Source organism: Dipodomys ordii, unplaced genomic scaffold (genome assembly GCF_000151885.1).
Source record: "Dipodomys ordii isolate 6190 unplaced genomic scaffold, Dord_2.0 Scaffold56, whole genome shotgun sequence".
Classification (NCBI taxonomy): domain Eukaryota; kingdom Metazoa; phylum Chordata; class Mammalia; order Rodentia; family Heteromyidae; genus Dipodomys; species Dipodomys ordii.
In genome coordinates, this window is record NW_012267272.1 from 5,043,101 (window position 1) to 5,067,894 (window position 24,794).

A 24,794-nucleotide genomic window follows, 5' to 3' on the forward strand; every position below is an offset into this window, starting at 1 on the left:
TGAGGATCATGGTTCAAAGCCAGCCTGGGCAGGAAAGTCTGTGAGACTCTCATCTCCAATAAACCACCATAAAACTGGAAGTGGCACTGTGGCTCAGGTGGTACAGTGCTTGCCTTGAGCTGAACAGTTCAGGGACAGCGCCCAGGCCCAGAGTTCAAGCCCCACGACCAACAACAACAAAAAAAGAGTCTGATGGGCTTTTTTTTTTTTTTTTACCCTGGATGGCTTTGAAGCCCAATTCTCAATCTCAGCCTCCAGAGTAGATAGGATTATAGGCATGAGCTACTATGTCCTGCTCCAATCATACCTTCTTTCTTTCCCTTGCAATTCATTCTCTCCTGAGGAGCTGTAAAAGTATCTCTGTTCCTTCCACTGAATCACAGACTGAGCTTCAATCTCATACCTTGATTGTCTAGGCCCCTATATCTGAAAAATTCATCACACCACACAGTATTTAAAATGTAATGTGATCATAACACATATGCTGATTTGCTTCCTTCTACCAGGTAAACCATAAACTCTCCAGGGACATAAACACCCAACTCTGGCTTTCTCCTATCTTCCACAAGTTATGTTACATAAGAGGCAGGTATTCAACCGTGTTATTGACCATTCTCCATATTGTTATGGGAAAAGAATGTTTTTATGACAACTGCCTACATTCCTCACCACATGCAATCATGTATGGCCTGTGATGTGTATCCATGGTCAGAATGGGAACCAGCCAGTAGGAGTTGGTTCGGAGGAAAGGAGAGAGCAATGAAAGGGGTGACACTGAGCGAGACACATTGTACTCATAAATTGTTGTGTTGAATTGCAATCCCGTGTACAACTACTTGAAGATGCTGTTTTTCAACTTAGAAATTTACAAAAGGAAAAAAATCAACTCCGTGGACTAAAACCAACATCTCAAATACTCTTAATGTTCACCTATCACTCTGTGGTGTTACCTTCATGGATGGAGTCAATTCTTTGGTTGGCCTCTGCTTACTACAAATGGAAAAGTATTCCTACTTGTCATTGAATGGAGTCTCCTTCCCTTCTGTTTATTCAGTTGACAACTAGAGATTTCAATCTCTAAGAAAAATGTCTTCAAGTCCTCCCTTAAGCTTTGTGCATATGTTTCCATGCTCAAAGAGTATAAGTTAGACCAATGCAGATAAAAGACAAAGCAGAAGCAAGAATAGAGGAATTTCAAGTTAGAGGGAGTATGACTTTTTGTAGCAAAATCCACACATTCAGAGCACTGGCATGAAGATACATTGGGGAAGGAGGCAAATAAAGAATGCAATCCCTTGCTGGGCCTGGGTAGCCCAAGCCTATAATCGTAGCTACTCAGGAGGCTGAGGACATGGGGGATTTCAGTTCAAAGCCAGCCTTGGTTGAAAAGTCCCTGAGATTCCATCTCCCATTAACCATCAAAAACCAAAGCTGGAAGAATGGCTCAAGTGGTAGAGTACCACTCCATGAGCAAAAATAGAATAAGAGTGTGAATTCCTAAGTTCAAGCCCTGGCATCCGCATGCATACACACAAATTCAATCCATATCTTCTATCACCAAAATTGAGAGTCACTTCCATAGCAAGAAGCAAATTCATGTAATGATAGCTTCCTTGTTATTAAAAAGGATTTAAGACCCTGTCATAAAATGCTAATCTGCGGTACTTTTAGCACTGTGGCCTGCACAGTGCTGCACACAGGGTTCTTCTGCTGCTCAGTCTTGAGGAAAACCCATTTATCATTACTTCCAGCGGAAGAAGGAGCCTGTGGCTTGTGCCATTAGACATAATTGGAAATTAGGGCTCTCAAGCCATCAGAACAACTCTAGATCTCCTGTGCCCAAAGAGGGACATGTGTTGATCCCTAGGTTTTAATATCTGTTTATCCAAAAGATAAAGATACCTTACGATATTTACAGTGCTCAAAATGTTCACCTGTATTATTATTCTCTCAGATGGTTTTAAGGATCCTGCTTTTATTTTCAATTGACAAACTGGTTTTGTTTAAAAAAGAATACTGAGAAGGAATGTGGAGGAAGTGATCATTTTTGGTAGTTCACAGGCAAAACTAGGTGCAGCCTTATAGAAGTGTCAGGAAGAACACTGGAGCTGGGCTTACAGATGCTATCCTGTTTGCCCTTCTTCTAGCTCCTCGGTGCACTGATGAGCTCCACAGTGGGACTGGAGTGAGTGTCTCTGCTTAACACTGAAACAATTGTTTTGAGAAAGAAGTACTTCATAAAAAATAGCAAGTTTTAAATGAGAACACTTGGTTCACCTATAAGGAACAGAATCAAGAATTTAGATTTTTTAGAGGTTAAAAACACCAAACCAAAGCAGTTAGTCAAAATATACAAAGTAGTCATGGAGTAGAAACAAACATGGCTGTTAGATGGTTGGTGGTTGTTTGTTTCCCACAATCTATATGTCAAGATTTGGCCATTAGTGTGGCTTTCCATGGCTTTCTGTTCTCTCACATAAAGTAGACTCCATTTCTACATGGGAAGAATCCTAATGTATTTGTAAGTTAATAATGTTCTCTCCAGGAAATACACAAGTGTTTAACTTTGCATCGGTGACAAAACACCATTAGGCCAAAAGATATCCTACATCTTAATCAGAAGATATAAATTCATCTCTCCTGAGAACAGGAAGATATAAGCAATCAATTATAAGTAAATCAAGGGAACTGTAAGTCTCTGTAAGACAAAGCTTTGGCATTTTTGTTCCATTCATAATTCTTCTATTTTAGTCAAATGTGTTAGTCAGAACTTTGGAACCCATAGAACTCATTTTCAGATTTTCATTTTCTGACATAAAAAGTGTTGATGTGTTCTAGGGATTAATTAAATACAGAATCAACAAGGGTTTACTTTTTATGCCTTTTAAAATATATTCTTTTCATTTCATGGAAGTGTTTCAGCGTGTTATGACAGACGAAGAAAGCGCAATTGAATTGGTATAATTAAATTGAAACTCACAAATGAAATGTATCTTGCAATTCACTGCCACTGCAGCAAAGTAAGCCAACATAAACACACTCCTGAAATACTTAAAACAAACGTCTAGATTTCTTTGCTGTTGATCTGTTCTTCCCACTCTGCATCAGAAAATAATAGGTTATTATTACAGCATTAAAGTCAATCCTGAAATGCTTCTTTTTTTCTCCTCTAAAGTCAGTAAATCCATTAACAACAATCTAAAGAATTTGTTTCCTGGGTAAAGTAACCATTTGTAAGTACATCTTTTATTTATGAGGACCAACAAAATTACCTCTTTCTACTTATACTGTTTGTGTTTCTGTAGTCTTTTATTATGATAATGCTTTGGATTTCCGAATTGAAGTAAAAAATTTAAGAACATATTGCCCAGCCACTTGCTTTTATAGAAAATAAATTCTGAGCCAAAGAGGTCAACAACCTTACTGTATTCCATAAAACTAATATTGGAAATCTAATTATAACTACAGGGCAATTTTCTTCAACTTCCTGTATACTCTGTAAAAATAAAAATTTTCAAGATTAAATTATTAAGACAACTGTTACAAGCAAAGGTCAATATTCACACAAATGGTAATGTGTGTGCACACACACACACACATACACACAATGGAAATTCAGTCAAATGTATTTAGTATCATGCTGGTTTGCACTGTGTTGTGTTCCCCCAAAACTGGTATGTTGAAATTTTAACCCACAGAGCTTAATGACATGACTGTATTTGAGGATAACATCTTTAGTGACATAATTAAGTTAAAAGAAATCACTAGGGTGACCCCAATACAATCAGATTACTGTCCTTGTAAAGAAGAGGGAATTTCACCAGGTGCCAGTGGTTGAGATCTGAGGATTTTAGTTTGGAGCCACCTTGAGACTCTTATCTCCAATGAAACACCAAAAAAAAAAACACCCCAAAACAAAAACTCTCAAAGTAGAGCTGTGGTTCAAATGGTAAAGCATCAGCCTTGAACATCAAAGCTAAGGGATAGTACCTAAGCCCTGAGTGTCATGCCTCGGAACTGGCACACACTTTATGTGTACAAAGGAAGGAATTTGGCTGGAGATATGAACAGAGAGAAGGCCAAATGAAAACATGGAGAATATAGCCCTATCTAAGCCAAGGAGACACGGCTGAGAAACCAACCTTGACTGCATTTTCCTCTCAGACTTGAAGCTCAGTCCTGAGGCACTTTGTCCTAAGGCACTGAAAAGAATTCACTCATTTCACTACAATACAATTTTTTTTATATTTAATGGTAGAAGGAAAGCAATCTAATCGTTTCCCTTCCAAGCTAGGGGGGAAAAGAAACCATCTTTGCCAGCTTGATATTCATGGTTTGGATATATAGACTCTTAACTTCCATTTTCTTTTCCAAAAATCTTAACAACATAGAAAAATCTAAACAATGACTTTGGATTTATTGACTGTTCATTTCTAAGGTCTGATGATTTTCATTTGTTTATTTTTGTTTTTTTTAAAAAACAAATTCTTCTCCTTTCTTTTTTCCTCACCCCCAGAACATCTGGAGCTTATGCTACAGGGAACCTCTCCTCTTTCAAGCTTTCCCGCTAAGCCTCAGATCTCACCTTGACAATGACTGCCCATCCCTCACACAGGCACACCAACAAAGTTACTTTTGAAGTGACCTTTTACTCTGCAGAAAGTGCTGAGTGGTAAGGCTGTTCCTACACACCTACTCAGACATGAATAATTCATCCATAAAAATAAATTTTAAAAGCAACAAGATATAATTCCAAATGTTGAGGGAGTCTTTAATGCTTGGTGCTGTTATATAAGTGTGCTAGGTGTTGGGCTCTGGGCTGACCTTTGCTATAAGAAGAACACGGAATGATCACCCCATGGAGAGACAGGCACAGACCTTTCTGATAAGGCTGTTTCAGACAGAACTCCACTGCTAACACTTCTAAAAGACATTGTAAATTCTTTAGCTGTGCTAGGATTTATTTTTAACTGGGTGTCATTCTGGATTTTTTTTCCCCCTCATGATAACACTTGAACTTCAAACCTGTAACGCTGAAGATGCACACATTGGAAATGTTCAAAATTGAATTCTAAGCTATTCAGATTCTCAATTTGCTTTGGAAAGTTTACATAACGGGGTTTGATTAGAAGATATAAATCATGCACACAGGAAAATGAAGAGAGTGACCTAAATGCTTTCTTCAAAGTAGAGGGCCTTGACTTTTAATCTGAACTTTGTCAATTTATACAGTATGTTAACAAGCAAAGGTATCTTACCACTTCTTGTTCTAATCTTCTCATCGATGGAATGAGAATAACAATTGTTATTTAGTGGATTTATTGGGGTGTTAAGCTGATTACAATGCAACATGCTTAGGATCATGTAAGTAACTGTTACCCAGATTCTTGCAGGCAGTAAAACGTTGAGTTTACTTTGGCAAGACAAGATCTAGACTCCCATTCAATAACCAGGACCAAGGACAACTCTGCTTGTCCCATAATAAGCCATGCATATTTTGTGCCATAGAGCCTCCTGGGGAAATTCTCACAGGGTTGTACTCTGAAATTAAACATAGAAAGAACTTCAGAGATGATGGGAATCCCAAGAGTCTACTGTGGTTTCAACACAATCAGTGCTGCCCAGACAAACACAGGGCTGGCTCTGTTGGCTGCTCAAAAATGCAAAGACATTAACAGAGGTAAAGGGAATGGTCCAATCAGAGATTTGTGTTCCATCCTGTGGCTCCAATCAGAGACCTGTGCTCCATCCTGCTGCTCTTCTTTATGTTCCTAAGACCTCCCTGTGTGGAATGAAACTCAGGCAGAAACAGGAATTTACTGGGACAACTCACAGAGCACCACAGTACAAAATGATTCTATTATCTAAGTTGCAATTGAGGCTTCAGATTGGAAACTAGTAGGGGAGGAATAAAAAGCAACTCTTCTCAGTTTCCTGTGGGATTTTCCATTCCGTGCATTTGTTTATGGCAACAGCAGAGAAGAGTGGCAAAAGAGAAAAAGAAAGAATGATAGATGACCAACAGTCAGGAATCTGTGGACAATGGAAATGAAGTCACCAGTAGGATAGTTTTGGGGAAAGAGAAGAAGAAAGAGTTGAACATGGGCAAAGCTTAGCAGATTCTTTCACTTAGAAGAGAGTAAATTATAGCTTTGTCTTTGGGAGTCTGTGTATGTTTCACAATCTGGTTCAGGGCTTAAATATTTCTTTTAGTTCTATGAACATACAAATTCTTCACTATTCTTGTAAAAAGTCATTTTGCTTTTTTTTAACTTTTACAAAAGTAATGAGTATTCATTAAAAAACCAACCTGGAAATGCAGAAAATTAAAAAGAAATCCCTATAATCTGAGATATCATCACATAGGGATCTAATAAAAGCAAAGGACACAGGAATGACAATAAAGTGTTTAGCCCTTTTGGCATCCTCAACACTAGTTTTTGAATCCTAAACAGCTACTAAAAAATTATAATCTATAAGCCAGATAGGGCTTCATAGCAAGTGATTATAGTACTGATTTCGTATAAGCTACAAGTCTGAATCCGGATAGTTTAATACCCCTCCATGTGAGCACACATGGAGCACACTTTTGAAAGCTCAACTGGGCCATTCATTCCCAGGTGCTCGGGATTGTTTGCCTGTTTGGCACTAGGAGCTTTAATCATGGAATCAGACGAGGTCTGGTGGATATCCAGGCTCCTTCGGGGGAAAGCTTCGTGGCTTACAAAGGCAGCCATGCAGGTATCTACTTTGGCAGTGGGCTTTGTTGTTGTTATTTTTTACTTCCTGATAGATTTAGATTGTGGTGGATGGGAGTTTACAAGGAAGAAAGGAAAAGCATTCTGAATAATACACATCAAGTTGTATTTTCCAATTAGAGGGTCAATATCAAATAAAACAAGACCTTTCATAACATATTGCACACATGTAAAGAATATTTGTTAGAACAGAAACTTTGAGGTAACTAGCTGGAGAAGAGAATTACAGTGTTAGCAGTCTCCTCAAAGAACCCACGAGTTTACCTCCTGGGCCAGAGGCATGCCTATGTTCAATAACCTGGGGCTCATTTGTTCACTTCAATCATGAAGATTGAAGGTTCTCAACCTGTATCTTTACTTTTTAAACAACCCCAAACAGAACCTTAAACAAAAACTGGCATATTAAAAGCTATTTCCTTTGCTTTTTGTAGGACTCAGCTGTTGCAGTAAAAATCAGTTTGCTTTCTTCCTTTACCAAGGAGCCTTCATTTACTGAAAACGATTTTGGAATTCTGAATCCTACTCAGGTAGGACAATTAGGACAATTTATACATTCAAGTAGGCCAAACAGTACAATTTACACGTTTCCCCATGGATATAGGTTGAACTCTGCCTTCCCTAAGGTTACGTAGAAACTCATGCAATTTGGCATTAGGACATACCCTACTTATGTTTAAATTGTGTCTGCCATACAGGATGGGTATGCCATGTAACATCCTACCCTGATGGCAGTTAAATGCTCTGGTCTCTGCAGAGTTACTTCGCTGAGTTTAGCCCTGGGATTGCTGAGTAGTGCAGTAGGTGCAGGACTCTGGTCCCCTGCTTGGAGAGCATCAGAAGCTCGGGGTCAGAGCATGGCAAGTTCTTTCTCCTCAGATAGAATAAAAACCCAGATAGGATGTGTAAAGTAGCTCGCTGAGAAGTGTGGAAAGTAAACAAGAGCAGAATGGAGACAGAAAGCAGTTTGTGAAACCCCACCCCACTGCGGTTGAGACCCGCTGCTGCCTCCCTTCCTCTGTAAGATCCCAGCCTGGATGGCAGCACACAGCCTGAATGGAGCTTAGGCGCAAGCAGGGGGAACTCTGGCAGAATTCCTAGGCTATGGGCTGAGTTCATCAAAGAAAGCCCCTGAAATGCTGAGACACCAGGAAAGCTCTCTGTCTTTCCTCCTTCACTTCTCCTTTACTTGTTTCTCACATCTCAGCACTTGATCCGTTTCCCCATGCTGGTCATGGTGGCAAAGGCTTTCAGATGTCTCAAATTACTGACATCAGAAATCAGGGATGTTTTCACTACCATTGCTTCCCTTTATCTTTCTATCACTGGAAACAACCAACGTTATGAGAAGTGTATGACAGAGGGAAGTAACTAAACCTATAGTTTTCCCACTGAAGGTCAAATGGAAAACCAGCAATTAAGACCATATGAGATGGTACATGCCTATAATCCAAGCTACACAGAAAAGTCAGAGGATCATGGTCCAAGATCAGCCCTTGGTAAAAACTCCAAGGTCCTAACTGAAAAATAAAGCCAAATTGGGCTAAGGATGTAGCTCAAGTTGTAGAATACTTGACCAACACAAAGCTCCGAGTTCAAGCCCCAGTACCACCAAACACGCAAACAAAGCCAGAAAGTCTAAGGAATAATCAAAGGTAGGGAGAAGCTCAAAAAAACAAAACATACAGATGTTTACTAATGAGGGTGGAGGCAGTTGTCTCTGGGTTGGAGATATATGAAAGTAATCCTAAATATCATGATTTCAAAACTGAAATACAGGGAAGACCCTGCCCAGTCCCCTGCTGGTGGATAGTGTGAACACACCAAGCATATAAAAGATCACAGCAAGGCAATTCAAACAAAGCTAATAGTATTGCCACATGTCTGCAAAGATTGCTCAGATTTGTGGCCTGATCTCAGCTAAGCCAATTGCCTGCAAAAGCAAATGAGTAACTTTGACCTTAAAGATCTGGGGGAAAAAAAGATCAACAAAATAAACTCAAAGCAGGCAAAAGAAGGAACTAACAAAAGGCAGACATCAATCAAATTGCAAACAGAAAAACACCTGAAAAAAAACCACTGAAGCCAAAAGCCAGGTCTTAAAAAGAATCAATAAAATTGATAATTATCTAACCGAGGCTAACAAATCTGAAAATGATACAAATTGTTACTATGGGATAGGGGAGAGAAAGAGAGAGAGAGCGTGCTATCATTAGAGATGCCATAGATATTAAAAGATGAGAAAATACTATTGCCAATTCTGCACACATTAGCTACCCACTGAGGCAAAAAGGATACATTCCTCATAAACACCATGCTCCTATTTTACAAATCACCAAACGCAGCCAATGTAAGCTAGTTGGCTACTTAAGTAATTCCTAAGAATTATACGTATAGTTAAGATAGTAGGGAGGAAAAATTGTGAACTCCACCTGGTTATACTGTCAAATTCCAACAAACATTTCAAGAACAAATAATATGTTGATAATTTCCAGGTATCTTGGTAAATTACTTTGATAGATATACAACTAACAATCAATATAATGGTGACAAAGAAAAAATTTCCCTCTAACATCAGAGGTAAGGATGCCCATTCTTTCCACTCTGTTCGACCTCTTCTAGACATCCTAGCGGTGGAAATATGGCAAAAGAAAGAAAAACCAGGCATGCACATAAGAAAGAGAACTACTCCAACTCACAGATGTGTTTTATGTGTAGAAAATTCTGAGTAACACAACCAAACAAGAACAAAAGAGAAGACTGAGCCAACTACAGCATAGAAGATAAACACACATCTTTATACTATCAAAGAGAAATTCAAAGCAGGTATTTTTAGATGCCTAAAAAAAGAAGGAAATAAGGCCAGATCTAAGAAAGCATATACAAATTTGCTTAATGAAAACTACTAAATGATTGAGAAAAAAAATCAGTAAATGGAGAAACATACAGAATTCATGAGTAGGAAGTTTTAACACACTAAAAATGCATACATTTTCTAAATTGGTCTACAGACCCAACACAATTTCAGTTAAAATCTTAGTAGTATTTTTCAGAAGAGATAGTTGATTCGAAGAGTGTATATAATAAGACAAGTTTGAGAATGAAGAATAAATCTGTGGAAATAACCTCATTTGATTGTAAAACACAAAATCATCAACAAATAGAACACAACACAAAATAGACTCTAGAAATTCATAAGATATCTGTGTGTGAGTGTGATTTTGATTTTGATTTTTGCAAAACTGAAAATAGAATAAAATAGTCTTTTCAACAAACAGTAGTACTAGAATCATTGGACATCTCTATGCAAAAAAAGTTTTATTTATATAAAACCTGTTCTTCAATGTTTAGAACAGCTCCACTCACAATCACAGCTGGAAAAGGTCCAGATGGCTTGCAGCAGGTGGATGCATAAACACGGGAATATCCACATAATGAATAAATATAGCTCAGCAATAAAAGTCAACAAATGACACATTCGTGCAACAGCAGAGATAAATGTCAAAGATGTTGTGGTGAGTCAAGAAAGCAGATAAAATGGGCTGCAAATTGTGTGGTTCCATGTCTCTGGTGATCAGTAGTTGGCAGAGTTGGCACTGAGAGAAAAATGGATAGATTGTAAGGTAGAATTCTCAGGGTGATGAACCGATGTGTTTCCTGGTAAAGGTGGTAGTCATATAAATGTGCTGGCAGAAAAGTCAGTATTACTGCATATGAGTTTTAAGTACCAATTAAATAAAAGCACATATAACAAATGATCAGTAAAGGGCCATTTATATAGACACAGAACCAGAATTTCTATTCCGATGCTTGCCTTATTGTTTTGTAATTGGACTTGAGGCAACTCAGTTAGGCCTATTCCTTCTGTGTTTTCTTTCCTAGGGCAGAAACTTAGCTTTTTTCTTAACATATATTTTTATCATAAAGAAAAAGTACAGAGGTGTTACAGCTACATGAGCAAGGTAATGATACCATTTCCTATCGAACATTTTACACTCTCCTTTATTTTTCCCCTACCATCCCTTTTCTCCCCACCTCCCCAACTCCTCCCTCCCCACTGCCCCCTCACAAAGTTGTAAAGTTTGTTTTCAACATAATGTCTTGTACATCTCATTGTTATAATGGGTCATCCTGTATCCTTATTTCAGCATTTTGTTATTTCCCTTCCCCTCCCCAGATTAGAAAAATGAATATACAAGATGCAGGGCACCGGAATCAAATACAGTGAAAACAGGAGTTATACCATGGGGGAAGAACATAAAAAGAAATAAAAAAATCATGTAGTACATTATAAGTACATTAAAAAGAATAGAAACAAAGATAAAACTTTTTGTGTCCCTATCTTGGGGTTCATTTTGCTTAGCATCAGGTTATATGGTCATAGGTACATAGCTTTTGACCTCTTCTGCTTGTCCTAGACATATACTAGTTATTGCAGATAAGGGAAACCATGGGACCTATGTTTCTTTGAGTCTGGCTTACTCTTAATATAATTTTTTCCAAATCTTTCTATTTCCTAACAAACGGAGTGGTGTCATTCTTTCTGATGGAGGCACAGAATTCCATTGTGTATATATATACCACATTTTCTTGATCCATTCACCTACTGAGGGGCATCTGGGTTGGTTCCATATCTTAGCTATGGTGAGTAATGTTGCGATAAACATAGTTGTGCTGGTGGCTTTAGTATGGTCTTGTTTGTGATCATTTGTGTAAATGCCTAAAAGTGGGATTGCTGGGTCATAGGAGAGCTCCAAAGGACACAGCAAGCAAGAACAATAGAGAGCCCATGGATTGAGAGAAGATCTTCACTAGCCATACAACAGACAAGGGTCTCATATCTAAAATATACTTAGAACTCAAAAAATTAAATCCCCCAACAACAGATGCTTAAAAAAACAACGGCCTGCTTAGTAAATGGGCTAAAGACTTAAAGAAAGACTTCTCTGAAGAGGAAATAAGAATGGCCAATAGACATATGAAGAAATGCTCAACTTCTTTAGCCATAAAAGAAATGCAAATCAAAACAACATTGAGATTCCACCTCACCCCAGTTAGAATGGCTGTAATCATGGAATCTAATAACAACAGATGCTGGAGGGGATGTGGCCAAAAGGGAATCCCATTGCATTGTTGGTGGGAATGTAAACCTGTTCAACTACTTTGGAAAGCAGTATGGAGGTTCCTCAAAAGAAACTTAGCTTTCTGATTTCTGTATCTTCAATCTCTACCAGAATATCTGGTATCTGAACTAAGCACTCTAGTGTTTGCTGGAAGATGGAGGGGGAGGGGAGAACTAGGTATAAATGGATTGTATTATTTCATTTTGATGGGGGGAAAACAGAAGGGAAATGGTACCCAATAAAAGGCAGCTATCAGGGAGACAAAAGGAGAAGGACTAGGTAGAAAGGAATAACATCCCTCCTTTTCCTACAGATCCTGGAAGACCGACAGTGGGCAGGTGAAATCAAAGCCCTTCCTCTTCATATAGACTGTGGGCAGCAGAGATCAAAGCTCTGATTAAAGCAAAGCCCCTTGACCACCCTGGAGTAGACCAGCATAGAGGGAAGGCACCACCCCCTCCCTCTGCAGTGAAGTGGGCAGTGGCCTCATCAGATGCCAAAGCATCTGAGACTCACCCCAAAGGGTTATAAAAGATGAATCCCACAAGCCTACATGAAGATACTGATGTACAGGCCCTTTTGTTGTTGCTCTCTTACACCTGAACTCTGCATTCTCCCTTTCCTCGTCTTTCTCCTTGCCCAGAAAGCAAGCAAACAAGATTTCATGTGGCATAAGTTGACACTCCCAGACAAGATTCCTGGCTGGAGACTCACACCAACCCACCATTTTGACAGCTCACTTATAAACTCCATGCAGAAAGTACATGTACCTGTTCCATTGGGCTCACCACTACATATGCATCACAAAATAGTATTAGACTCTAGCATGGCAAATTAGCTATTTCTCAATAATATACCTCTTGAAGCCAGGCACCGGTGGCTCACGCCTGTCATACCAGCTACTCAGGAGGCTGAGATCTGCAGATGATGGTTTGAAGCCAGCCTGAGCAGGAACATCCATGAGACTCTCATCTCCCATAAATTTGACTTACAAAAAGCTGGAAGTAGCACTGTGGCTCAAGTGGTAGAGCACTAGCCTTGAGCAAAAAAGAGTGTCAGGGACAGTGCTCAGACCCTGAGCTCAATCAAGCCCCAGTAAAAAAAATAAAAAAAAATAATAAAAGAAATGTGTGTGTGTATATGTGGTGTGTGCTTGTGTGTGTGTGTGTGTGCATTGATCACTTCCTAAAGAGAAGGCTGCAAATAAGATTTAGATAACTAATCTAATCTAAAGAATTACCTTGGCATATCACTACATGTCAGACACCAAAGTTTTATTTAGACATATATTTAGACATGTATTCATTCCACCAACCAACCCACCATTGTTTGATTTCATAACACTTTGTATTAAGACCTGTGAACATGGCTGGAGACACAACGATTCATAGGAACATATTGTCAATGGGTAAAGTAGATAACAATGAAGAATTCATGTAGTAAATAACAAATTGAATTTTAAGAACTATAATAGATTCATCAATAGTGAACTCTAGCCAGACCATAATTAATTATGACACCCAGAAACAAGAAAGCTTTCTTTGCAGCAGTAATAATTCAAATGAGCCTTAACATGTACATGGGATCCTGATAAATGAAAGGTAGAAGATTATACATCATTAAAAGCATGAATTCCAAAGCCAAGTTGCCTGAATTTGAATTCCAGTCTATGACTTATTAGCTTTGTGACATTGAGAAACATATTCAAGATTTCTCTAATGGGAGTCCTAACATGCACAACAGAAATCCTATTACATATATACCATCATGTTTCAGAGGAAGGAAATTAGCTAACACACACACACACACACACACACACACACACACACATATATATATATACAGTAACAGTATCTGAAAGATTGAATGTTCATATATGAAAATTAAGCTAGGTACACTGGGGGCATGGATGGAGTTGGGAGATATTGGAGAGAATGATGAGGGGTAACATTGATCAAGGTGCATGGAACTGAAAGCCCTATGCACAACTACTTAAGGGTAATTTAAAAAGGTAATAAGTGTTAGGTAAGTATAGTCTATATAGCATGACTTCTCTCATTGCCATGAGAACATACGTACAAGGAACAATACTTACAACATATAACATTCCATAAGTCTATAGAGCAACAGAATGAAAAGCAGAAAACTGCAAATTATTAAAAGCATGCAGTCTGAAGTCACAATGCCCAAGTTTAAATCCCATCTAGGATATATTACAAGCATATGGAGCAATATGAGAGAAAGACCATGGCTGGGAAAATAGCACCAAAACCTCCCCAAGTAACATCCTCAGAAGTAAATGAATAAATAAGAATAAAATTGTTTGCCTTTGTCAGGAAAAAATACAATATCCAGGTGTACATAAAGCATACATTCCTATGTATTAAAATACATTTTTCTAACCAGATGACAATTGGTGAATTCTCAGCCCATAAATATGCAGGTATGTGCACTCAAAATTTAGGGATCCCTCCATAAATCCAATGCTTGAAAGCACGTCCTTGTATTCACCCCTGACTTACAGGTACTAACATGGTCTCATGATAATTGTCAACCTTCCCCCAAACCAATGTGGAATCTAGACTATTATACCAGCCTATGCAACCATGAGCCCTAAAGTCTCTCATCAACACATAACACTGTCAACTCCTAGAGGATGGGGCTACTTAGAGCATAAAGAGCTCCACAAGTTCATTTCCAATGGAAGCAGGATCCATGGGGGCCATTGTAGTCAGTTGGCAACGCTATCTGAGCAGCAGGCCTGTGGAGAGAAAGGATGCCGCACATGGCCTGACCCTGAGGAGAAGAAGAGGTTGAGGAGCAAATGTAAAAACAGAATGGTACTGTACTCACATGGTGAAGGAACCGGGCGGAGCAGACACGCGCCGCAGGTCGGCCGCTTGCACCTGGTGGATACTAGAGGCAGCAGGGAATGAGCAGCGAAGACAGAGTCAGCAGGACAGCGTAGACAGACAAGGAACAAGCCGGGGAGAGAAAGAGAGACACACAAAGTTTAAACAGAAATTAAATGAGCGCATCACTAATGGTGACTGAAAAGAAAAGGGGGGGGGATCAAGCCAGCCACGGAAATAATCCAGAAAAGCCGGTGACAGCAACAAAGCCAACAGGACACACGGAAAGGACTGGGTCCAGGCAAGCCACAGACTGGAGCACAGGACCAGTGCAGGAAGGCGGGCTGCAGGTGCGGGGTGGGAGGGGGCGGGGGGCAAATGGCGCATCACTCATGAACCCTCAGGAAAGAAGGCACACACCTCCACATCAGAGAGAGAGGCAAAATGACACAGAAAACACCTGCTTGACACTGCTAAATGCAATCGTTTCACCTAGCCTCCATGATTTCCAGATTCTACAGAAAGGCCGGCACCCCAAGACAAGACATCGTCAAAAGAGGGACGCGACAAACCTTCCTTCAGCTCAACCATAAAGGTTTTGTAAGCGCTCCAGAGGTCTTTCCAAGAAAGCCAAATTTTCATCCCTGTGATGAGAAATTCCCTCATATTCCTGAGTACAAAAGTGAAACCATCCATGCCTCCCTTTCCTGTAATGAAGAGAATCCAGTGTAGCTATTACGAAAAATAGAGTATAGAATTCAGGAAGCTAAATTTCAACTCTCCTGTCACCTTTATGGCATTGTCCTCTCTGGTCTCATTTGAACAGTTTTCACCCACAAGAGGTCTACTTCCCAGATCTCTCTGCTCTGCTGAGTAGATACATCTTTATACAAGATCGCCCATGAGTTCACTCCAGACTTCTATCCATGAGTTCTATCCATGTTACCATCAAAAGATTCTCAGATACAACCAAGCATGCTTCTTCTCAGCAGTTCCCTAATCCAAAGTTTGCTAATTCGAAAGCCTATATTTGGATAAAATTTAACTTTCACAATTAAGGGTTAATTGCTAGAGAATTTAAGGGTAACACAATGCTGAAGACCTCCCTTGCACCTTGATTTCTTACAGAGATTCCATGCTATAAGAGAACATAATTAAACATATCTGACTGCCATGTTCCTATGAGTATGACCTAGAGAAATCTCCTGTATTAATTTTTAGGTGAAAGATGCCAGAGTTTCATACATCATGCAGATTCATATGTCAAGATAAGACAAGTTCCACTCCTGGGCCTATCGCAGGGATAGTAAATATACAATATGAGGTAATGGGGGCTTTTTAGTTTGTCTATTATAATAAACGTGGGATTAGATGCTAAGAAGTATTCTTTTTTCATAACTTCATGAAAGCCTCTTATTGAACTATTTCTTATGGAAACTCCTCGGACATCTCTGGGAGCCTTCTCTTGAAATCACTCAATATTTACCTTCTAATGAAACAGAATCCAAACATATTCTTAGATTCATGGGATTTTCGATTTCTGTTACTTCAGTCATCATTTCTGAGAAATGTGGCAGAGGTTGCATTGTAAACTGGCTCCATCTGTGATCCATCACTGATTCACTGTGTAACTGTGCTGCAAGCACTCCTAGAGCAGAGTGGACTGACAAGTAGATGAGCAAGTCTACTATCTCGATCAATGGTGAGATAGTCACAATGGAGAGTATTTCAGACATAGCACGAAGGGCATCTGAGAGCTAGAACTTGACAGAAGATGCTTAGGGAAAGTCATATCTCAATGGAGAACTGCAATGTGGAGCAGGGTTCACAGATGAAAAGCGGAGGTGGAGGCCTCTGCACTTAGAGCATCCAAGAATTAGATCATGATGATGGAGTAGCCAGGGGACTGCTCAGCAATTGTGGTTTTTCCTGGAGCACAAGAAATGAGGATGAAGGCAGTGATCTAAAGGGTGTGAAGTCTTGCCATTTTCTCTATGTCCTGTCTTGGAAAAGACAGAGGGTGGGAAAGGCAGTAGCAGGAGAGAGAAAGGGACAGCCGGAAAATTAATTATGAGGCTATTGTAGGAATGACTGTAGGAATGACTGCTAAAAAAAAATCTCATAGGAGTTATGTTTTGTTTGATGGTGCTGGTTCTGGATCTGGTACTTGAACTCAGGGCCTGGGCTCTATCCCATAACCTTTGTTATTCAAGGCTGGTATTTTACCACTCGAGCCATAGCTCCATTCCCATATTTGTGGTGATTAATTGGAGATTAAGAGTCTCATAGACTTTCCTGCCAGCACCTGGCTTCAACAAAAGCTATTTTACTAGCACAGCATAGAGGGTGAGGGCATTTAAGATTTGAGAGATTCCCTGAAGATGCATTTCAAAGAAAGTGCTAGCTGCTCTGCTGGATGGTAGACGAGGAGGAGGGAGAGATGACGCCAGGGTCCAGGGCACAATCAATGAGAGGTTGGAAGCTCCACCCATATACATGTGGACGGAACAGGCTCATGTTGAGGTGCAAGAGTGGATGACAGGTTGCTGTGAGATATCAAGGTAAAGATGTCAGCCATGGTATCTGACTGACAGTATTCAGTTTTCTTTAAAAGCCCAGGCTGAAGTCACAGATCTAGGGTACAACCTCCTAATGCAGATACCCAAGAAACACTAGAGCTGAGGTAGAGAAGGAGCACTTGTTCAGGGAGCCTCAGCATTGAAATGTGTACTATGCAAAGGATCCTAACTAATATGAATTAAACAGCTACACACACACACACACACACACACACACACACACACACACAATCTTCCAGGTAAAATTCTGAACACATTTTAAAGCACTCTTTGTTCCTCTCTAGTAAGAAAGAAGATGAGAAGATGAAACAGTGTTAGTTTTTCTAAAAAAGAAATGGAATAAATATCTTTTCAAGTATCTCTTTCATTCTTAGAACAGTCAACTTTTACTTGATGCCACAGCAGAGAAGTACCAGAAGGTTGAAGAAAAAGTTTTAAAGGCAAGATGACCTTCCACTTTGACGTCTACTTGGAAATGTAGTGAAGGACATTAGATTTCAAAACAGGGAATTTTTAGGGAAATAGTAACATTCTAACTGCAGAGGGTGAATAAGATCAAGATGAGAGAAACTTATATTTCCCTGGCAAGTCTTACTAGATTCATGCTTTCTTTTGAAAATGTGCTCTTTGAATTGTTTTTCCTTAAATACAGTGATTCCTTGTTGCTGTTTGTTTGTTTTACAGTTCTGGAAACTGAGATTAGGGTACTGCATATACTAGGCAAGCATGCTACTACCTGAGCCACACCACCAGCTCTTTTGTCTGTATTTTGATTTTGAGACAGGTTCTCACTAAATTTGTCTAGGCTGGACTCAAGATCCTCTTTCCTCTGCCTTCTTCATAGCTGGGATTATAGATAGGTGCCACCATGCCCAGCGTTCAATGTAATGTAGAAAAACTTTTTATAGATAGTAATAAAAATGTGAGATTTTTTTTAAAGATTTGTGAACTGATTTTTGAAAGGTAGAAAGCATCCTATTATGCACATTTATACCAGTCTTTCCCATGGCCTAAGGCTGCTGTGTTGGGGACACTGTCCTCTGTGGGAAGTTCTGAGCTGAGACTCTTTCTAGAATACCTGTACAGGCAAGGACAGGAAATCACATCATATATCTAAGGTGTTATGGAAATAACAACCACCGGGTGCCAGTGGCTCACACCTGTAATCCTAGCTATTCAAGAGGCTGAGAGCTGAGGATCGCAGTTCAAAGCCAGCCCGGGCAGGAAAAGTCCATGAGACTCTTATCTCCAATAAACCACGAGAAGACTGAAAGTGGCGCTGTGGTTCAAATGGTAGAGCGCTCACCTTGAGCTAAAGAGCTGAGGGACAGCGCCCAGGACCAGAGTTCAAGCCCCACAACTGACAAAAAAAAAAAAAAGTGACTCTTCAATGGTGCACCTGTGTGCTCCTGGCTTACAGATACCAAAACTTTTGGCTTTATTATGTCTCAGCAGACTATCTAAAATGTCCCAACCACATAGGCTACGGTACTACAACTCAAGAAGTAGCTTTTCATGGATTAGTTCATCAACTGCTGTCAAACCAATGGTTTGACTAACATTTCTTGAGGAATCTGATGAACCAACCATACAGCTGATGAAATCCTTTGTAAACCATGAACTCTGCAATTATATGTTCAACCCAGAAGAAGAAAAAGGCAGCAAGGATGGAAAGCATCAGGAATGATCTGGGAGTTTCGCTAGCTGCAAAACATAAATAAAGCAAGAACTATAAACTTCAGCAACAGCTCTGGAAACAACCAGGGCATCTGGAGTCAGGAAGAGAAGGAAAGGAAGGATCTTACACCCCAGCCTCAGATGTAGAAGCCAATGCCAAAGCTAAACCACATGGAAAGCACTATCTGACACCATTCCTTCACACCTGCCACCACAGAGAGGTGACAGAAGCTATGGTACCTGCATCTTTGGTTACTCTGGGAACCTCTGCAGATTGTCACTGGGCTCCATGGAAAAGCCTGCCCTTGGTTTCACAGGCGCTAGGAGGAAGCCAGGCATTCAGTACAATTAATTGGTGGCCATGCATCACTGAACACAGTCAGGAGGAACACCTTTGAGGGTCCCTCATGGCGACAGAGAATAACCCAAGACAAAGCCCTGCAATGTCCTAAGGTTTAAGGATGTGACCTAGAAAATATCAAAAAGATGACTCAGATGCCATTGTTTTTACAGCCACTTCTCCAAGCCCAGGGAGACAATCAAATCTCTCAACTGCAGCAAGGCATACTATAAAATAAATATGCATTTGAAGCTCTCTTGTCATTGCTTTACCTCAATTCAGATTATGAAACACTGAAAGAGAGAGAGAGAGAGAGAGAGAGAGAGAGAGAGAGAGAGAGTCCAGGAAGGATGACAGGTATTTAGGAGTAGAAAAAAATGGGTCCAAATGCCACCCAGGAAGGCAAAACAGACTTGAAGCACTGGAGGATTCCAAAACAGAAGCATTGGGAAGGGGACCACTACGAAAAGGCAGCAAGGGAGTGAGACGTGAATAAGGGTGAGCCACAGACCAGCTCAGCCAACCTCCCACGGCAGAATATCCATTTTCCAAAGGACATTCAGTAAAGAACAGGCTGACACAACTCTCCCTAAAGTAAAGCAGAAAGAATACTTTCTCTGGACACATTATACAGCCCTCGAATCCCTACTGATATTTTTCTAGTCTCCCTATAGATACCTACGCCCAAGTGGATAGTGAAAAAGAATCATCTCTCTCACATCCAGTAAAAATACCCGAAAGGAGGGTCACGTGACTCTACCTAAATGTAAAGAAACAAATGCATGGGTGGGGGGGGGTGTCCTCATGAGAGAGTGAGACCAGGAAAAACTGACCTTTGTGGGCTTTTCTTCCTTTTCTAACACAGTGAGGTCCCTAGACCATGCGCATGCTCTGCAATCTGCCCCCCCCCCCCCGCCCCGCCACGGCCTTGGCATCAACCCAGTAGGCAAGGAGCAGACTCACTCGTTAAGTAAGGGCATGGAAGTCCTCCTCTTGCTCTTCTGTACCATGTTCGCCTGATTCCTCAAGGAGATTCGAATCATAGCGGGCGCCAGCCTACATGGCTCCCCATCCACTTGCATGGGGATGGACTTGTACGTCAATAGCATCACTTCTCGACACTGATGGAGTCTTTCCCCATGGCCCCCGACTTGCAGGGCGGCCTGTCAAAACAAGCGGAAGGAGAACCAGGAGTGAGTGCCTGTTTTCTAAGAAAGCAAGAAACCTCAAGTCAATGCCACACAAACTGAAAAGCCTTTGTAACCACCCCAAACCCACAGTATGTGTACACTAAGAAACCCACATCAACCATCAGAACAAGTAACCCATATAGTCAAAGCTTTTGACAGGTTTTACTGTAAGTTCCCACTGATAACCACTTTTGGATTTTAAGTATGTGAAATCTGAACTCATGTATACTAGTTAGATACGATCGTTTTCTTTGATGTTATCTACTCTCATGAAATAGAGTGGAACCACATAGATTGGGAATATGGATCAAGTTGGGGAAGGGGGGAAAATGATGGAAGGGGCGCCATACACTATACTCAGAAACTAACTTTTGAATTGAAAGCTTTTTCTAACAACTACTTCATGATAATAATAATAAATAATAGCAAATCATAATAATGAAATTAAAAAGGAAGGACCCTCTTCCTCTAATCACTGTTTTTTAAATAAATTTAAATAACTATGAATAATCTCACTTGTGCTTGATGACACTTTATTATGAAGAAGTGAGCATGTACAGAAAACATAAACAGCTCTTCTCACTGAGATTACCTGTGAATATGTATCTTTGTCATCTTTGTTCAGTGGAGATATCTAGCCCCTATCAATGTGAGTTCCTCACAAGTCAAGAGGAGGAGGAGGAAGAGGACAGTATGTTCAATTTCACTGCAAGTTGAATGCCATGAACCTGAAATTTAATGATGCAATTTGGAGATAGGGAAAATCTCTATGCTTAAAGCTATTTAAATCAACAATCATTCCTCTATAGTATTCTCAAAGTTAGAATAGTACAGAATTAACAATGTATCCTGGAGCAATGGTATAAGACCTGTAAATCTGAGGAGAAACATAACCTATTAGTTATTAATACTAGCCTAGGAACAATTATCCCTTGCATTAGATGTATTTTTTTATCTTGTCAAGGAAGAAGTGGAGAACTGAAGAAAATGTAATTCTAAAACAGCACATATGGGCTAATGATAAAATGTAACTTAGATTGCACTCAATAATTCATCTACTCAGCTCATAATCAATAGGACTAGCTGGGGAAAGAAGATGTGATCAATAATGAGGGGGAAATGAAGCAATCACAGGATAGACTTAAGAGCAAATTGGACACAACAGAAAACAAAGGTCATGGAAGATGAGAAAGCAGATCAATAGAAATTACCAAGTTCTAAAGGAGAGAAAGAAATGTTTTATTCCACAGCCCATGAGACAATGGTAAGCAATCATTACAATGATTAAAATATGTGTAATTGAATACAAGGGAACACAATTAATAAAAGAGTAGAAATACATGGATAAAAAAAATCCCAAAATTTTAAAAAGAAAATCAGTGTTCAAAGTCAAGATCAATGAATCTAAAACAGGGTAAATACGTGGACAACCAAATACCTACCACCATAATTGCCCCCCCAAAAAAGATGCCCAGATTCTAATTCCCAGAACCCCTGAAAATCATTCAAAGTGAAAGCACAGTCTTCAGGAGTGGGTAAACTATAGATGCAGACATTGGAAGATCATCCAGGGTAATTGGAGGTCCAATGTAATCACAAAGACCCTGACTGGGAGACCAAAGCAAGAGGGTCAAAGATAGAGAAGATGATAATGGGAGAAGACACAGGTTAGAGGGACACAGGTACATTAGTCACAGGATGCTGCCAGCCTGTGGAAGCTGGAAAAGACAAGGAAACCGGTTCTCTCCCATAGACTCTGGGAAGGATCACAATTCCATCTGTTCCCTTCAGATTTCCGAACTCACAGATGAAAAACAGCCATATGTGTTGTTCTTGGCCACTGTCTGCTCATTCTTTTACAGAAGCCATGGGAAAGAAATACAACCACAAAAAGCATTAACAGTAAAGATAAAAGAAAACACTCTCAAGAGCAGAGAAAGAAAAGACACGGTAAATCCAGGAGAATACTGATGAAAAATAATACTTGACTTTTTATTTTTTACAAATTATGGAGGCTAGAAGACAATGAAATGGCATCATTAAATTACTGAACAAAGAGAACTAAATGATCCGTTCAGAATTCGGTTATCTCTGAAAATAGGATTCGAGAACTTTATGCCAAAGAAATGTTTCTGAAGAATAGAACTGGAAGTATTTGTTGCAAGTAGACCTTTATTACAAGAAATGCTAGAGGCAACCCTCCAAAATCAAACAAAGTGACACCACATAGAAACCTGATCTGATAGAAGGAACAAAGAATTCTGGACATGGTGAATGCATCGACAATGACTATAGATTTTTTTTCCTCTCATATTTTAATTTCTTTAAAAGACAACAAACTAAAGCAACAATAAATCAAAACAATAACAATCTATTGTGAAGGCTATATAGGGTATGTAAAATAAGATACATGGATTAAAAGAACACAGAGTAAGAAAGAAAAGCAGAATTAGGAGAAAACCTGGCTAACAAATTACTTGTCTCAGGCATGGAAGGGGGAGGGGTCTTACAGTGAAAGAAGCAAGTGTCATAAATACCATTGGGCCAATGGACTTAACAATTTATGTTAAATGGAGAAATTCCTTCCAATCTTAAGAGGATAAAAACACAAGAAGAAATTAAAAAGCTGAAAATTTCTATATCTATTGTTACCATAAAAGAAAATTTAAAGCCAAATGATTTGTTAGAAACTTTTATAGAATGTTAGGAAAAAAATAATCTTAGTCTTTATAATTTTTTTCTTTCTTTTGGAAATCCTAGAGTTTGAGCTTGGGGCATCACATTTGCTCTGTTGGTGGTCTACTGTCCTATTTTTGCTGGTGATTTTTGAGATAAGTGTCTCATGAACTTTTCTGCTCTAGTTGGCCTTAAACCAAAATCTTTTTGCTCTCAGCCTCAAAAACTAGCTAGGATTCAATGTATAAATTTTTTCAGAAAATAGAACAGAACATAAATTTTTATCTTTACTTACGGGATCTGCAAACCTGTGCGAAAGCTCAACTATGATATTAAAAGAAAATTTATTGACCAGTATCATTCATAATTATAGGTAAAAAGTACTTAAGAAAATATTACTACATTAAATATAGGAATTAAAAACATGTCACAAGAAGGGTTCATTTAAGAAATGAAAATTTGTGTGTGTGTGTGTGTGTGTGTGTGTGTGTGTGTGTGTGTTAGTACAGGTACTTGAACTCAGGGCCCTGAGCTCGTTTGCTTTTTTGCTCATGGCTGGTACTCTACCACTTGAGTTCCTCCTCTACCACTGTTTTTTTTGCTGGTTAGTTAGAGCTAAGAGTCCTTCAGATTTGTCTTTCAGGGCTGTTTCCAAACAGTTCTCAGTCTCCTGAGTAGCAGGCATAAGCCACCAGTACACAACAGTACAAATTTTTTTAAGTGAATAGGTTTCATGATTTAAACATGATTTAAGCCAAGTACAGCAAAAAATAATATGTTGCTTCTGTAGATTAAAAAAATCATTTGGTTCAATACACCATTCAATTGTGTTCAAAAGCTCTCAGGGAACTAGGACTAAAAATTCCTTAAGGATGAAAGTGTATTTGAACCAACTACTTTGCTAAGTAAATATCGTATCTCACTAGGTTACACAGAATGCTCCACTCAGATCAGAACAACGATAATATGTTTATTCTTATCATTTGTTCAGATTCAGTGAGAATCTTGCTCAGCAAATTATTGAATGTATTTGCCAATTTAATAACGTAAGAAAACTGGGCACTGGTGGCTCATGGCTAAGAGCAGCTGGAGCAGGAAAGATTGTGAGACTCTTATCTCCAATTAATCACATAAAAAGCTAGAACTTTCCCAAGGCTATCTACAAATTCAATGCAATACCTATCAAAATTCCAACCTCATTCTTCAAGGAAATAGAAGAGGCAATCCAAAAATTCATATGGAACAATAAAACACCCCAAAAAGCAAAAATGATCTTCAACAGAAAGAACACTGCTGGAGAATCATCAATACCAAATTTCAAACTCTACTATAAAGCCATAGTGATCAAAACAGCTTAGTACTGGCACAAGAACAGACCTCAGGACCAATGGAGTAGACTTGAAAACCCAGAAATGAACCTACAGACCTATAGCCATCTAATCTTCGATAAGGGAGCTAAAAAGATAGAATGGAAGAAAGACAGCTTCTTCAGTAAATGGTGCTGGCAAAATTGGTTAACTACTTGCAGAAAACTAAAGCTAGATCCTTATATATCACCCTGCACCAGAGTCAACTCCAAATGGATCAAAGACCTTGGAGTCA

General features: G+C 39.4%; 1 protein-coding gene across 1 annotated transcript in view; it reads right to left on the reverse strand.

Annotated features, from left to right (window-relative positions):
- Positions 1–24,794, reverse strand: part of Dgki (diacylglycerol kinase, iota) — a 423,919-nt gene that overhangs the window by 128,032 nt on the left and 271,093 nt on the right. Inside the window, exons 21-22 of the mRNA XM_013021551.1 lie at positions 20,290–20,489; positions 14,732–14,794 (exon numbers count right to left, since the gene is read on the reverse strand). Coding sequence (XP_012877005.1) covers positions 14,732–14,794; positions 20,290–20,489 — 263 coding nt within the window. The remainder of the gene's footprint in view (positions 1–14,731; positions 14,795–20,289; positions 20,490–24,794) is intronic.